At 39.3% G+C, this 13488-nt stretch overlaps 1 protein-coding gene across 4 annotated transcripts; it reads left to right on the top strand.

Moving 5' to 3' along the window:
- The first annotated feature begins 3408 nt into the window (after window positions 1-3408).
- Window positions 3409-11133, top strand: LOC116377306 (cyclin-dependent kinase 16-like). Of its 4 annotated transcripts, none has more exons than XR_004212188.1 (7): window positions 3409-3569; window positions 3670-3775; window positions 4628-4670; window positions 9650-9740; window positions 9821-9895; window positions 10275-10546; window positions 10850-11133. XR_004212188.1 is itself a non-coding variant. In XM_031838919.1 (6 exons), exons 1-6 carry the CDS (start codon window positions 3497-3499, stop codon window positions 10310-10312), a joined length of 426 nt encoding a protein of 141 aa, XP_031694779.1. In that variant the 5' UTR covers window positions 3409-3496; the 3' UTR covers window positions 10313-11133. The 4 variants fall into 4 exon arrangements, 1 of the variants encoding a protein (XP_031694779.1); XR_004212190.1 differs by adding an exon at window positions 10074-10155 and having other exon boundaries at window positions 10282-11133; XR_004212189.1 differs by adding an exon at window positions 10074-10155 and having other exon boundaries at window positions 10275-11133.
- Window positions 11134-13488: the final 2355 nt, after the last annotated feature.

The following is a 13488-nucleotide window of genomic DNA, read 5'->3' as shown; positions in this document are numbered from 1 at the left end:
ACTGAACCCTGTGGAGTCCCACATGTAAAGACAGAAGAGAAGGGGTCGTAAAACTGAACCCTGTTGAGTCCCACATGTAAAGACAGAAGGGAAGTGGGCCTAAAGCTTCTGTCCATCCTGATAGATGGATCCCTCCTCTGTTGCTCTCTAAGGTTTCTTCCTTTTTCTTCTCCCTGTTAAATGTTTTTTGGTGGGAGTTTTTCCTGTTCCGATGTGAGGGTCAAAGGACAGAGGATGTCTCATGTGTACAGATTGTAAAGCCCTCTGAGGCAAATTTGTGTTTTTGGGCTATACAAAATATATTTAAATGAATTAAAAACTGAACCCTTTGCAATCCCACATGAAATATTTGCAGGTTTGAAGGATGAGCTGCCAATGGAAACAGTGAATCTTCTGTTTGAAATTTAAGAGTAGAAATGCGGAACGAGATTGTCAGGTGTCTCAGGAGAATCACGCCAGTGACAATATCAAAAGTTGCACTGAGATTTAGAAGCATTGAGATATAACATTTACCAGCATTGGCAGTACAGAGGAGGTCATTGGTAACTCTTAGCAAAGCTGTCTCTGTACTATGGTGTTCACAGAACCCTGACTAGAATTTCTCAAATATACTGTTTTGTTTCAAAAGGGGCAGAATCTGATTAGAACAACTTTTCCTAAAACCAAAGATAAGAAACAAAGCTTTGAAATTGACCTAAAACTACTTGGAGTGGCCAGGTTACCCCCATTTGGGGGCTCTCGGGCTCAGCCCCCTGAAAATATTGTTCGGAAAATGGACTTATTCTTTGCCAGATTGTACATGTGTACTTTTTTTTTTTACCGGATTAAACTGCAACGTATGGGCAACACTATCTAAGTCACTTTTTACACACTCCAAACACAACTATAGACTACTAATATAAGCATCTACAAAATGTGGCATAAAATCATGAAATCCTGGGCAGAAATCGGCGTTATGTGTACTACAAATCAATATTTGCACCACGAAGCTAGCAGCTAGCCGGCTAATCCGCACATCGTTTAGCATAGCATTCGACACAGAACGCATAAATACCTTCGTTTTTTCTCTCCGTGAAACCAGTAGAAAGCTGTGAGTGGACAACGGTACCAGGGCAGTGGTCTTCACCGGAAAAAATCCTTGGTTTTTGGTCACGTTTTATGAAATATTAGTACAAAAACATCGAAAATGCTCCGGTTCAGAGCTACCGTCATGGTCGCCAACTGCATCCTGTTTACTTCCGAGCTGTTTCCGGTAGAAGGGGAGTCAACCCACCTCGGGCCAGCGGTCAGACTTTCGGCCAATGGAATTTTACGCTCGGGGATACGCGGCACTTCTTGCAACTTTACTCGGTGAAAAATCTGTCAATCAACACCTAACCCACTCAACAATTATGCTGGCCTGCTTCACTCAATCTAAGTAAAATTAGCTTAGAGAGACCACAAACCTGTTGTGCTATGACTGGAGTAGTTTTAGGCTTCACTCTGCATTATTTAAAAAAAAATGTTCAATGAAAGTGCTTTTTTTTTCAGGCAAACCTGAAACTTTTTTCAATTTGAGCTGTGTGCCATCTTCATTCACTATTAACCAGTAACATATACACAATATTTACACAATTGAACACATCTCACAAGTGTTACCTGTATTAAACCATCAAAATTATTAAAATAGACCTTGTAGTTAGAGCTGTGGACTCTCTTGAGTATGGGTATGCAATTTTCGAGCAGAGGCCTAAAAATAGGGCTAGGGGGCTGTAGTCACTAAAAGGTTAAGACTAGGCTTCTTAAGGAGTGCCTGAACTATAGCATGCTAAAAACTAGATGGGAATGTACCTGTGGCTAAAGAACTGTTAAAGATTATCAGTAATCTAGGGTTAGATTATTATTATGAAGACCATTTGCTTCAAATTACATTTTTAGGAGCCCAGGAAGGACCACAATAGCCAGTGAGGTATCCTCGATAGGGTGTGAGATGTGTAACCTAATGCTGTCGGTTTGATTTGAAGAAATCATCTTTAAACTCCTCACAGCTGAGTCATTTGCAGTGTAGCCAGCAGTGTGGTTAACTGTGGAGTCTATAGTACGGAACAGGATACTGTAGTTGTGACTGCTCTTAATGATGATATCTAGGAGGAATTTAAATGTTGCATCATTTACAGAGGATTGGTACTTGATAACGAGCTCCTTCTATATATTTAATAGGATACATACAGTGTGTCTTTTGTCCACTTACACTCTGCTTTCCGGCAGTTCCTTCTAATAGAATTGGGAGGAACTGTGGCTAAGTGGATAGCAGGGCCGTCTTTCAATCAGAGGGTCGGTGGTTCGATCCCCAACTCCGGCTCTGCTAGTTCCGTGTCAATGTGTCCTTGAGCAAGACACTTAACCCCAAAATTGCTCCTGTAGTTGTGCCTACGGCGTAGTAATGTGATAGACTCTGAATTGTAAGTCACTTTGGATAAAAGCATCTGCTAAATGACTGTAATGTAGAACTCATTCAGCAGGGGTCTGCACTAGTCTTCCTAGCTCTCCTCTTAAGAGGGGTCAGTGGAGTCTAGAATAGAAAGACAGGATTTATGGAAGAGGTCTATTAATTCATCAGTGGGGGGAATTCAATAACAGACTGTGAAATCTGCACTATAGGCAGTAGAAAACCAGTATTCGTAATCAGTAGCCAATGTTTTCATGGGACAACAGACAGGAATATAAAAATTAAATATTATATAAATATTTTAAAATTAAAAATTAAAGCCTGTCACATCTTGACATGACAACGGATAGGAGCTCAGAAAATTCACAATGAATGTGGTTTGGATGGATAGATACTGTTGTTGTTAAACATATTGTTCAATTATATTTACTGTTTGTCATCCATAAGCAATGTTATTGACTTTGAATCTTGCTAGTATAATGTTAGCTTTCTGGCTCATAGCTGAGCCAGAGGCCCCATTGCATCAAGTGGGATGGTAATAATTGTTCAAAATATTAGCAAATGTAAGGGTTACAGCCAAAATTGAGTGAATGGATTGTGAAAAACTTAAAATGTTCGTTGCAAAAGGCATGGAAACATAAATTAATTATTAATTGAATAATTGTTTTTCTCTGGCAAGTAACCATAAGCGGGATAATGCCCTTCGAGGTGTCCATTATCATTAATTAACGGACTCGGTGGAGGCAACAGGCAATCATAGATTCTGGCCTCTATGTAGTCCATTAATTCCTGATAATGGACACTTTGAAGGCATAATCCCTTACTTTTACTGTAAATGGACCATCATTTACTAAATGAACATCATGCTGTATTGAAGAAGATGTGAAACTAGAGATTGAGACCATAAACTCATCTTCACAATGTTTACTGAGGTAATAAATCGAGGAGTCTCTCTGTGTGTCTGTCTGTCTGACCTTATGTCTCTCTTCCTGTCTGTCTGTCTGCCTGCTTGCCTTGCTCTTTACCTGTCTGTCTCTCTGTAGGGGTGTTGGTTGTATCTTCTATGAGATGACAACAGGTCGACCTCTGTTTCCTGGTTCCACAGTGGAGGAGGAGCTTCACTTCATCTTCAAACTCTTGGGTGAGGAGCATTCAGCTTCTGTTATTTTCATCTATAGAAAGCTGTGTATACTTAATGCATTTTGTGTGTTTGATATATATTGTGTATATTTCTTGTACAGGTACTCCCACAGAGCAGAGCTGGTCTGGGATCAGTTGTAATGACGAATTTGTTGCGTATAACTATCCTCTCTACCGAGCGGAGAGACTGAGTAACCACACTCCCAGGTACACAACTGTACTACATATTGGTACACAACTGTACTACACATGGCTAACACATAGTTACACTACTGTACTTCACTTAGGTACACAACTCTACTACACATAGGTACACAACTATGCTACATATAGGTAACACAACTGTACTTGTTTGATTGGTTTAGATTAGGGTGAGGTGTAGGTAGGGATGAGGTGTAGTTCAGGGTCAAGTGTAGTTCAGCGTCAAGTGTAGTTCAGCATCAAGTGTATTTTGGGGTGAGGTGTATTTCGGGGGAAAGTGTAGTTCGGGTTTAGGTGTATTTCAGGTCGAGGTGTATTTCAGGTTGAGGTGTGTAGTTCAGGTTGAGGTGTATTTCAGGTTGAGGTCTATTTCAGGTTGAGGTGTAGTTCAGGTTGAGGTGTAGTTCAGGTTGAGGTGTATTTCAGGTTGAGGTGTAGTTAGGGGTGAAGTGTAGTTCAGGTTGAGGTGTAGTTAGGGGTGAAGTGTAGTTCGGGGTGAGGTATATTTCAGGTTGAGGTGTAGTTCAGGGTGAGAGGCCTCGTGCTGTCTGAGCCACGATTCCGTCAGTAGTCCACTAATTTCCTGTTTGGGTCACGATGATGTCGTAGCCGAGTCTCCATCCCCAGAGACCCGGTCTTGTTCTTTGTTTCCATCAAGGTCTCCATCATGTTGCAGCCTGCAGATCCACATGAAAGTTGGGTCCGGGTGAAGCTGCAGCAATGTTTGTGGGCTGTATGTGAGCAGCAGGTGGTCCAGGGTTGTTGGACATGTTGAGGGGTATCCGTGTAAAAAGGTTCTGGAAGCAGAAACTATGTCATTGAGACCCGTTTAACTGTGTTGGTCTGTGTGTTGTTTAGGCTCAGCACTGAAGGAGTTGAGCTGTTGTCAAAGTTCCTGAAGGTCAGTAAACATGGCAATGTTTTTATTTTATTTTATTTTACACTATAATAAGTCATAATGATAATGATAATGATAGTAATACTACTACTAGTACTACTGGTACTACTACTACTAATAATAACAATGATTATCAACATTTTTTTTTTATTAAAAACATAATTAATGAGATAATTAATTAGAGCTGGGAAAGTTAACGCGTTATTATCGCGTTAACGCATTCATTAATTGATGACGACAATTATTTTATAGCGCGTTAAAGCATTTTTTTATTTTGAAAGTCCGTGGAGGAAGTCTTCAGCAGACTGCGTTGATGTAGCGTGTGGGAGAAGTTTAGATAAACAAAAGCAAGACAAGCTAACAAATGCTACAGAGAAGTGGAGACAAACTGCAGCCGGTTAGTATTGTGGAAGATGTCGGTCTGAGGAACGTTCTTAGGATCGCAACGAATGACGGCACGTATGAGCACTATATGCACCTATATGCTGAAATTCACGTTAAACGCATTCAAACAGCACAGATTGGGAGCGAGCGAAGGACTTTGAAAGTTAGTGGAAAGATTAACGTGAGACAACATCCGGTTTCTTCAGACGAACATCCGGTTTTCAGAATAAGATGCCAACAAAGTATGAATTATATTCACATTAAGTATAAAACATGCTGCCTTTATCTCGTGAACCAAATGTTATTGCACTTTTGTTCATATAGCAGTACTTTTAAAATAAAATTGCGCAATACACTACTTTTGAATTCATTATTGAACTTTGCCATAATAATGCGATTAATCGCAAAAAATCCATGCGATTAATTGCGATTAAATATTTTAATCGTTGCCCAGCACCAATGAATATATATAAATATCGAGCCGCAAGCTGTGATTCCTGCTTTTGCAGAACCCTCTAGTGGTCAATTCAATTTATACTTTCAGGGTTTGTGTCTGGTACTTCTGTGGACATATCCTTCTGTTGAGTTCAGTCTAAATGGTGTGCTGAGCAACACCCTTTACAAGTTGATTGGTGGATATCTTCACAAGGCCATGAGATATCAACAAGCTTTATAAAAGTTTTAGTTTAGTCCAAAAATGATCCACAGAGAATTTAGTAGCAATCGGACCTCGGGTTTAGAAGGAGAAGTCAAAAATACTGTTATCGAAGAAAGAAAAATGGTGGCAATTCTATTCAAGCAGACTTAACAGGTTGTTGAAGCACATTTGTAGAGTGAGTGGAGATGGAGGTCTATGGCAAGTTTAGAGCAAATTGGACTTAAGAGTTCTGACTTTTCAAAGCTGTACTTTAATAATAACGTCGTCATCAGGCCGATTGGGCTCATATTTCTTTTCCATCTCACGAGAATTTGTGCAAACAATTCCGTAAAAAAGTAATAAATAGGGTGAGAATAAACAAAATTTTGCCGTATGTGACCATTTGGGGTTCAAAGTCTTTTTTGCTCAACAAACAGGAGCAGCACACACAAAACCAAAACACATCCTGATAGAGGATCCCTCCTCTGTTCCGATGTGAGGGTCAAAGCTCAGAGGATGCTAACCCTGTGGACAGATTGTACAGCCCTCTGAGTAGAATTTGTGATTTGTGATTTTGGGCTGTACAAAATAAATTGAATTGAATTGAATCTAAATGAACTGAGGTGAGTTGAAGTGAAGTGACAGACTAGTAAATACTACAATAACTCCTACAAGAAGTAAGGTTAGATAGGTGTGATAGGAAGTGAATAAAATGTGTGAGAAGCATCATTATAAAAAGAACGATTCCTCTCATCTTTACCTTCCTCAGCGTCTGTGTCTCCATAAGAGACGGACTCATGACTTATCGTTCTTTTGTTACGTCACTACTTGAGCGTGGGAAGCGCCGTACGCAGCGGTTCTAAATGACAGGATGTGACTCATGATGTCTGAACAAATAAACAGAAACATAACATTCTTTATTTTATCTATTTGTTTATTTTGCAGGTAAAATGCACACCAATCAACAGTTAAAATGTAAGTGAGCCAGAGTTAGCCAGAGAGGCTAGTTTTCATCTGCTGTCCCCGGCCAGACAAACAGTAACGTATAGACAAAACCAATACACATATAACCAAAAGAAAAGTGTACATAAGACACTAGAGCAGAGCAGACATAACAGGCAGAACAAACCCACCTACAGTACAAGCACATACAGTATATAACACTGAGGCACAGAACAGACACATTAAAATGGAAAATAGCAAAACTGAACTAGACAAATGCACGTATAGACGAAACAAGCAGGCAGGTCAGACAGTACATCAATGCTTGCACACCTGATTGGCAACAAGCCATTCCTTAAGGCTATGTTTGAATGTTTTGTACGTGTTCTTTGTGCGTATGTGTGGTGGCACAGCATTCCACAAGTGAGCTGCCTTCACAGAGAATGTAGATTTGCTAAACGAACTTGACCTATGTGAAATGACACAATCACCTCTTGAAGCAGATCTAGTGAGTCTGCTGCTTTGAGTGCTTTGTTTAATAAAATCACTAAGCGGAGGTGTGGCCATACCATGTAAAATTATTATATCAATGAATTTAATGATGTTCTCCCAACTCAAGATATGGTGTTTGATGAGGATATTGCAGTGATGGTGACTTTTGGGTATTTTTAGAGCTTGCTTATGGAGAACATGAATAGATTTTAATGTTGTGCTGCTGGCTTGTGCCCAGCTGATTAAGCAGTAAGATGGGGGACAATCATCGCATTAAAATACAGTACCGCAGCCTGCACGGTTAGAGTGTTTCTTATATATCTAAAAGTCATGAGATTAAAGATCTGACACTACCTAAAGCCTCTCACCAGCAACATAAACATCTGGCTCCGGTGACACTTTGCAAGCCCTCTTTGTGAAGAACATACAAACAGTATTTTTAACATTCAGGTGAAGGCAGGAATCTGCAAGCCATTTAGTTACGTTTGTCATTGTGGACGTGAGTTTAAGTGCAGCTTGTTCTTTGTTCTTAGTATGCACATAAATCACTGTATCGTCAGCGTACATTTGAATATCACACCCATTCCAGACACCCGGCAAATCATTAATGTATAAACTGAATAGTAAAGGTCCCAAAATAGAACCCTGGGGTACTCCCACGTTAGATCTCAGAGTAGATGATGAAACATCACCCACTCTGACACAGTGGGTTCTTCCTTCAAGGTAGGATTTCAGCAAGGCAAGAGACTCTTGGGAAAAGTAAAAATGTGACAGTTTATTAATCAGGACATTGTGATTAACCGTATCAAAAGCCTTCTTCAGGTCAAGAAAAACCGCTGCTACTACACCCCCTTTATCCATTTGAAGCTTCACGTTCTCTAAGAGGAAGCAGTTGGCTGCTTTAGTCGAATGATTAGCCCTGTAACCAAACTGCATAGGATGCAGCTGATATGGAGAGCTGTTGAGGTGTTAAGTTAAATAAGTTGCTCTGCAACACATTTCTCAGCAATCTTGGAAACAGCAGGGAGGATACTGATTGGCCGATAATTAGAGACATCGGTTGAATCTCCTGACTGAAAAATGGGTGTTACTGTGGCTGATTTCCATCCTTTCGGAAACACACATTGCCTGAGAGAGTTGTTGACAATGCTTGCGATAGGGTGAGCGAGTGTGCCTTTGTGTTTCTTTCGAACAATATTGTCAATTCCATAAACATCTTTGGCCCTAGAGTTCTTGAGTGAGCCTAGAACTCTGGTGACAGTAGATTTAGAGACATCCTGATTAGAGAAGCGTGGTTGACCTTAATTTACCGGTGTACGATCAAATTGACCAATACTGGATCTTCGATTTCAAGCTTCCATTGAGTTGATAAAGTATGAATTGGAAGCTGTACAAATTACAACTTCATCTTGTGTAAGGCACCCGTTCACATTCATTTTAAGTTGCTTCATTGAATTGCTGAATTATTGAATTAGGGTCACTTTTGACCCCATTAGAGGTTTGACGTCTCTAAATAAATGAGACATCATTTTTTTTGCTTAATATTTAATAAAAAAATTAGCTTTTGCATTTGTAAGTTCTTTCATTACTTCGTTTCTCAGCATTGTGAATTCCTGCCTATCATTTCCTAATTTAGATTTTAGTGCCAGTTTTAACGCATAATCCCATTTTTTCATTAAATTCCAGATGTCATTATTTAGCCATGGAAGTGTGTTCTTTTGATTTTGTTAATTGTGGTCTGTATTGTGAATAAGAAGATGTTGCTGTCATCCTCCACACTTTCACCCGTTAAACAGTTGCTCCAATCAATTCCCAGCATCCTCAAATGAATTCTGGTCACCTTTCGGTATTCTTGATTGATAAGCCTTTCAGGTAGAACACATATTAAACCGTTTCTTTGTAAGTTTTCTTGTTAAAAGTATTAAATTATGGTCAGACATACCAGTTACCATATTGTGTGTTTTGATCATTCTTTCTGGTTTATTGTTAAAAATCAAATCAATCTGGGCCTGAGAAGAGTGGGTTATCCTTGTGGGTTTGTTCACTAACAGTCATATTAAAGCAATCAATTGTACGTTTTAGGGATTTTCTTCCAGACTTATCCTCCCAATTTACATTAAAATCACCCATTAATATAACCTCTTTGTCAAAGTCACATTCCTTTAACATGGAATTAAGCTGATCATAAAATACACAGTTGGACGATGGTGGTCTGTAGAGACAGATAAGAGTAAGAGACATTTGAGATGATAGTGACACTTTCAGACCAATACATTCCAATATGACATCACTCGACCACTCAATCTGGCTGCAGTTAAGGTGTTCTTTAATGTAAAACATTACTCCTCCTCCTTTACCACTAGATCTATGTCTTCTAAATATATTGTATCCACGTACATTCAGAGCAACAGAGGGCCAGTTTATATGTAGCCAGGTTTCTGAGAGACATAGAAAGTCCAGGTTTGAATCCACAACAAGATGTTTTATTTGATCCGTTGTTTTAATGAAGTTTGTATTTCAACTTTAGTTTGAAGGGAAGAAGAGGATCTCAGCAGCCGAGTCAATGAATCATCGTTATTTCAGTAACCTAGGAAACAGAGTGATGATGCTTCTCGACAGTAAGTTTAAACACAACTGTTTGTAATCTGTGATGTCACTGTGTGCTGTGACATCACTAAGTCACTTAATGTTGTTTCAGCAATGTCCATCTTCAGTCTGCCAGAGATTCAACTGGAAAAAGAAACAATCAGACCAACACTCACCTCTGATCCAGGTAACACACACAGACACACACACACATACACCCACACATACACGTACTGTTTTTCCAAACATTGGCCACCCAAAAGACAAAGAAGTAATTGAGTGAAAAACACAAAGTGAGCCGATAACACAATATCTGTTCTGGAGCTTTTGATCATATCACAAAGTTCATTCTTGACAATCTACAGCTCCATGACAACTAAGCAGCACCATCCATTGAGGAAGATCATGTGATATGACTGAAAGCTCCAGAACAACAGCCGCCTTATGGTGAGATGGTTCTGTTGTTTGTAAGATTAAAAAATAAAGCTTGAATTTCAGAAGACTAGAAAACATAATTTGTTGTGTTAAATACATTGTTTTTATTTAATAATTTTTTTTTTGTCAAGTGAACAGTCCGGCCAAGAGGCGTGGTCTACTACTCTGACATCATGGTGGAGGCATGGTCTGCTACTCTGACATCATGGTGGAGGCGTGGTCTGCTACTCTGACGTCATGGTGGAGGGGGGTCTGCTACTCTGACATCATGGTGGAGGGGGGTCTGCTACTCTGAGATCATGGTGGAGGCGTGGTCTGATCTTCTGACAGCATCGTAGAGGCGTGGTCTGATCTTATGACATCATCATGGAGGCGGGACAAAGGGAAACTGAAAGAAGCAGAGGTGATGATGATGATTTTCTTTTCTCTGGAGGAGTAAAATAAGATCAGGAATTAAAACAAAAGAAGAAGAAAACAAAGTAAGCACTGAAATGATTGTTAATCAAGAGAAGAAGAGAAGAAAATGTCAGACAGACAGATTAATGCAATAATGGATCACAACAGCCATCTGACCAATCAGTTACCAGTAGGTTGTAACTATCAGCATGAGATTCCCATCAGTACACGAACGGATGAACAGATTAATGACTTACAGGTTATTGAACAGAACAGATGTTGGAATGTAAATTCTGTCTTCCATTTTCAGATTCAACACAAATTTCCTGAATACAGGTATCACCTGTGTGTGTAATAACTCGTCAATCATTGGGATTGCACTAAAACTGTATTTGTTTTATTTTAAAAGAAAAACTAAACCATCAGACAAAGTTCATCATCAGTTCAGACAGGAAGTGCTGTTTGGTATTCTGAATATAAATTGAATGTGACTAAAGTTACAGGAAAGAATCGATGAAGAATGTTTCATTTTTTATAGTTTAAAGTCTTAATAGATTACATTTACATTACAGTCATTTAGCAGACGCTTTTATCCAAAGCAATTTACAATTCAGATTCTATCATATTCATACACGTAGGCACAGCTACGGGAGCAATTTGGGGTTGAGTGTCTTGCTCAAGGACACATCGACAAGCGACTAGCGGAGCCGGGGATCGAACCACCAATCCTCTGACTGAAGGACGACCCTGCTCTCCACTTAGCCACAGTCACCAATAATTGGTTTGGAGCCAGTATAACATTTACAATAACGTTTACAGTACAGTACTACATTTACACTTTAATGTTATTTCTTATAAAACAGACTGAAATCTGCAGAAAATAATGTTTTATTATGTTTTATTATAAAAGTGTGAAACTGGTTTCTGCTGTTCTGCATGTGTGTCGTACACTCAGACTGTATACTGTAATACTCATAATATATGTAGTAATACTGTAAAAATACAGTGATACTGTAATTATATATACAGGTATACTTTAAGTCTACAGTGAACAGCTGTGAGCTGTTTTCTTCATACAGATAATTTCATTCTAACAGGTTGAATTGTTTTTATTCAGGAATCAGAAGACGATGTGACATCCACTTATCTGAGACTGGGGGTGGAGTTTATCTGAGACGGGGCGGAGTTTATCTGAGACTGGGGGCGGGGCTTTAGCCTAGTTTATATGGTGCACGTCGGCTCCGCTGGACGTTGCTCTGTTTGTTAGTGCACCTCTGAATTTTTGTTACTTGACGATCACGTCACCGTCACTGGCAGCTGTGGTGGAAATCACGTCTTCATTTGTTACATGAACTAGTTATTGTCCATGAAAAGAAACTTTAAAGTGTATCATCGAGTCAAATCCTGAAACAGGAAACTCAGTCACCATGAAGAAATAGTTCAAGATAGAAATCAACATTTGTCGTCACATATTTGTCTGGTTTAGAATCAATCTTACTTTATTGAGCTGTGGGGAACCGGGTTGGTTTGTAGTCCACATGGATCCAGATGCTGTTTTCTCTGCATTGTTTGGGTTGACACACCAAAGTTTTCTGCAATATACTGCATGATAGGATTCTTCCAGATAACTTCTTTGAATATTCTTCCATCTGCAAAGAAAGCACTGCGACGTATCTTATGCTATAACTGATCTGCATACTTGAAATATCAATGAAAGTATGGAAAATTAATTATATCCTTTTATTATGTACAATTATTTTGACTACATGTATTGTGGATATATTTACTGTGTATAAATATACATTAAAACTCTTTATGAGCAGCATTGGTTGTTTATTTTGTTTACATGACACTTCTACAACTGAAAGAAACACTGACAGTAAACACAGTCACACTGAGCATGAATGTAGAGACATGAGGTATATAGAATATCATGATGATACAAAATACAAAACACAAATATGTGAAATGGTTTAGGGTTAGGATTAAATCGTATTCACAAAGATCTCCCCACGCCGTCCAATGACTTCACGGTTGGATAGAGATCTAAGGCAAGGCACGGGCCAGCGCATGTCACTCAATATCTCATCAGCCGTATGTATTTTGACCCTGTGCAGGAAATCCATGACGGTGTCCTTATTTACATTTTTTAACCCTTTATTCATTTAGATATTAAATTGTGTTGTATAGGTTAGGATTAGGGTTAGATAAGGGAGTAATAACCACGATCACCGGGTTAGGGTTACGTTTGGGTGGGGACACGGCCTCCTGGTGGAGGTCACGGGGGTCACGGGCACAAGGAGAATTTTTCTTCTTTTTTGGTTTGTTTTTTCTATTTCTTTTTAATGGAATAAAAACTAAAAAGTTAAAAGGTGAAAATATCATAAAACAATAAAATAAATTATTAAAAGGGTTTAAATAGAACATCGGAGCAAATGCAAGACAGGCAACGGGAGTAGACACTTACAAGAAACCCCAGGATCTCCCAGGTCTGTCCCCCGGTGGAGGTTCCTATAAAAGTCAGGTAAGTTAAAGGTATCGTCCCAAATAAAATATAATAAATCAAAATACAGTTTTTGACAGAAGGGATTTATTTTTGGAATAAAGGCGGGGTTAGGGGTTAGGGTTAGGTAAAGGAATCATTTTCTGCCTACCGCTGGGGTAAGCAGAGCGCACGGGCACATAAGGTTTATTTTAGTCCATCTGCCTTCTCAGAAATAAGGGACTATTCAAAATTGCACAAGCCCCTCTGCAACCAAGGTCTCCGGGGTTGGGCTGATCAAACTGCAGGTAAGATCTGGAGATCTAAAATGTTTAAGTAAAACTGGGTTTCACTGGAATGAACAACCGCCAAATAAATAAAGTGCGCCATAAGAGCAAAGGTAAGTATAAATAATTGTCGTTGGCGTATGCTCCTATTCCAGATTCCCCCATTCGCCTCCCACGAAC

This window comes from Anarrhichthys ocellatus, unplaced genomic scaffold (genome assembly GCF_004355925.1).
Source record: "Anarrhichthys ocellatus isolate YVR2014 unplaced genomic scaffold, GSC_Weel_1.0 scaffold1110, whole genome shotgun sequence".
NCBI lineage: Eukaryota > Metazoa > Chordata > Actinopteri > Perciformes > Anarhichadidae > Anarrhichthys > Anarrhichthys ocellatus.
Note: the sequence above shows the minus strand (reverse complement) of the source record. Positions and strands in the feature narration are given on the sequence as shown.

Excerpts from the sequence above, each read along its gene's own strand:
- LOC116377306 (XM_031838919.1), top strand. The coding sequence starts at position 3,497 with ATGACAACAGGTCGACCTCTGTTTCCTGGTTCCACAGTGGAGGAGGAG. Across the intron at positions 9,741-9,820 it reads AGTGATGATGCTTCTCGACA|CAATGTCCATCTTCAGTCTG; the intron begins GTAAGTTTAAAC and ends ATGTTGTTTCAG. Across the intron at positions 9,896-10,274 it reads AACACTCACCTCTGATCCAG|TGAACAGTCCGGCCAAGAGG; the intron begins GTAACACACACA and ends TTTTTTGTCAAG.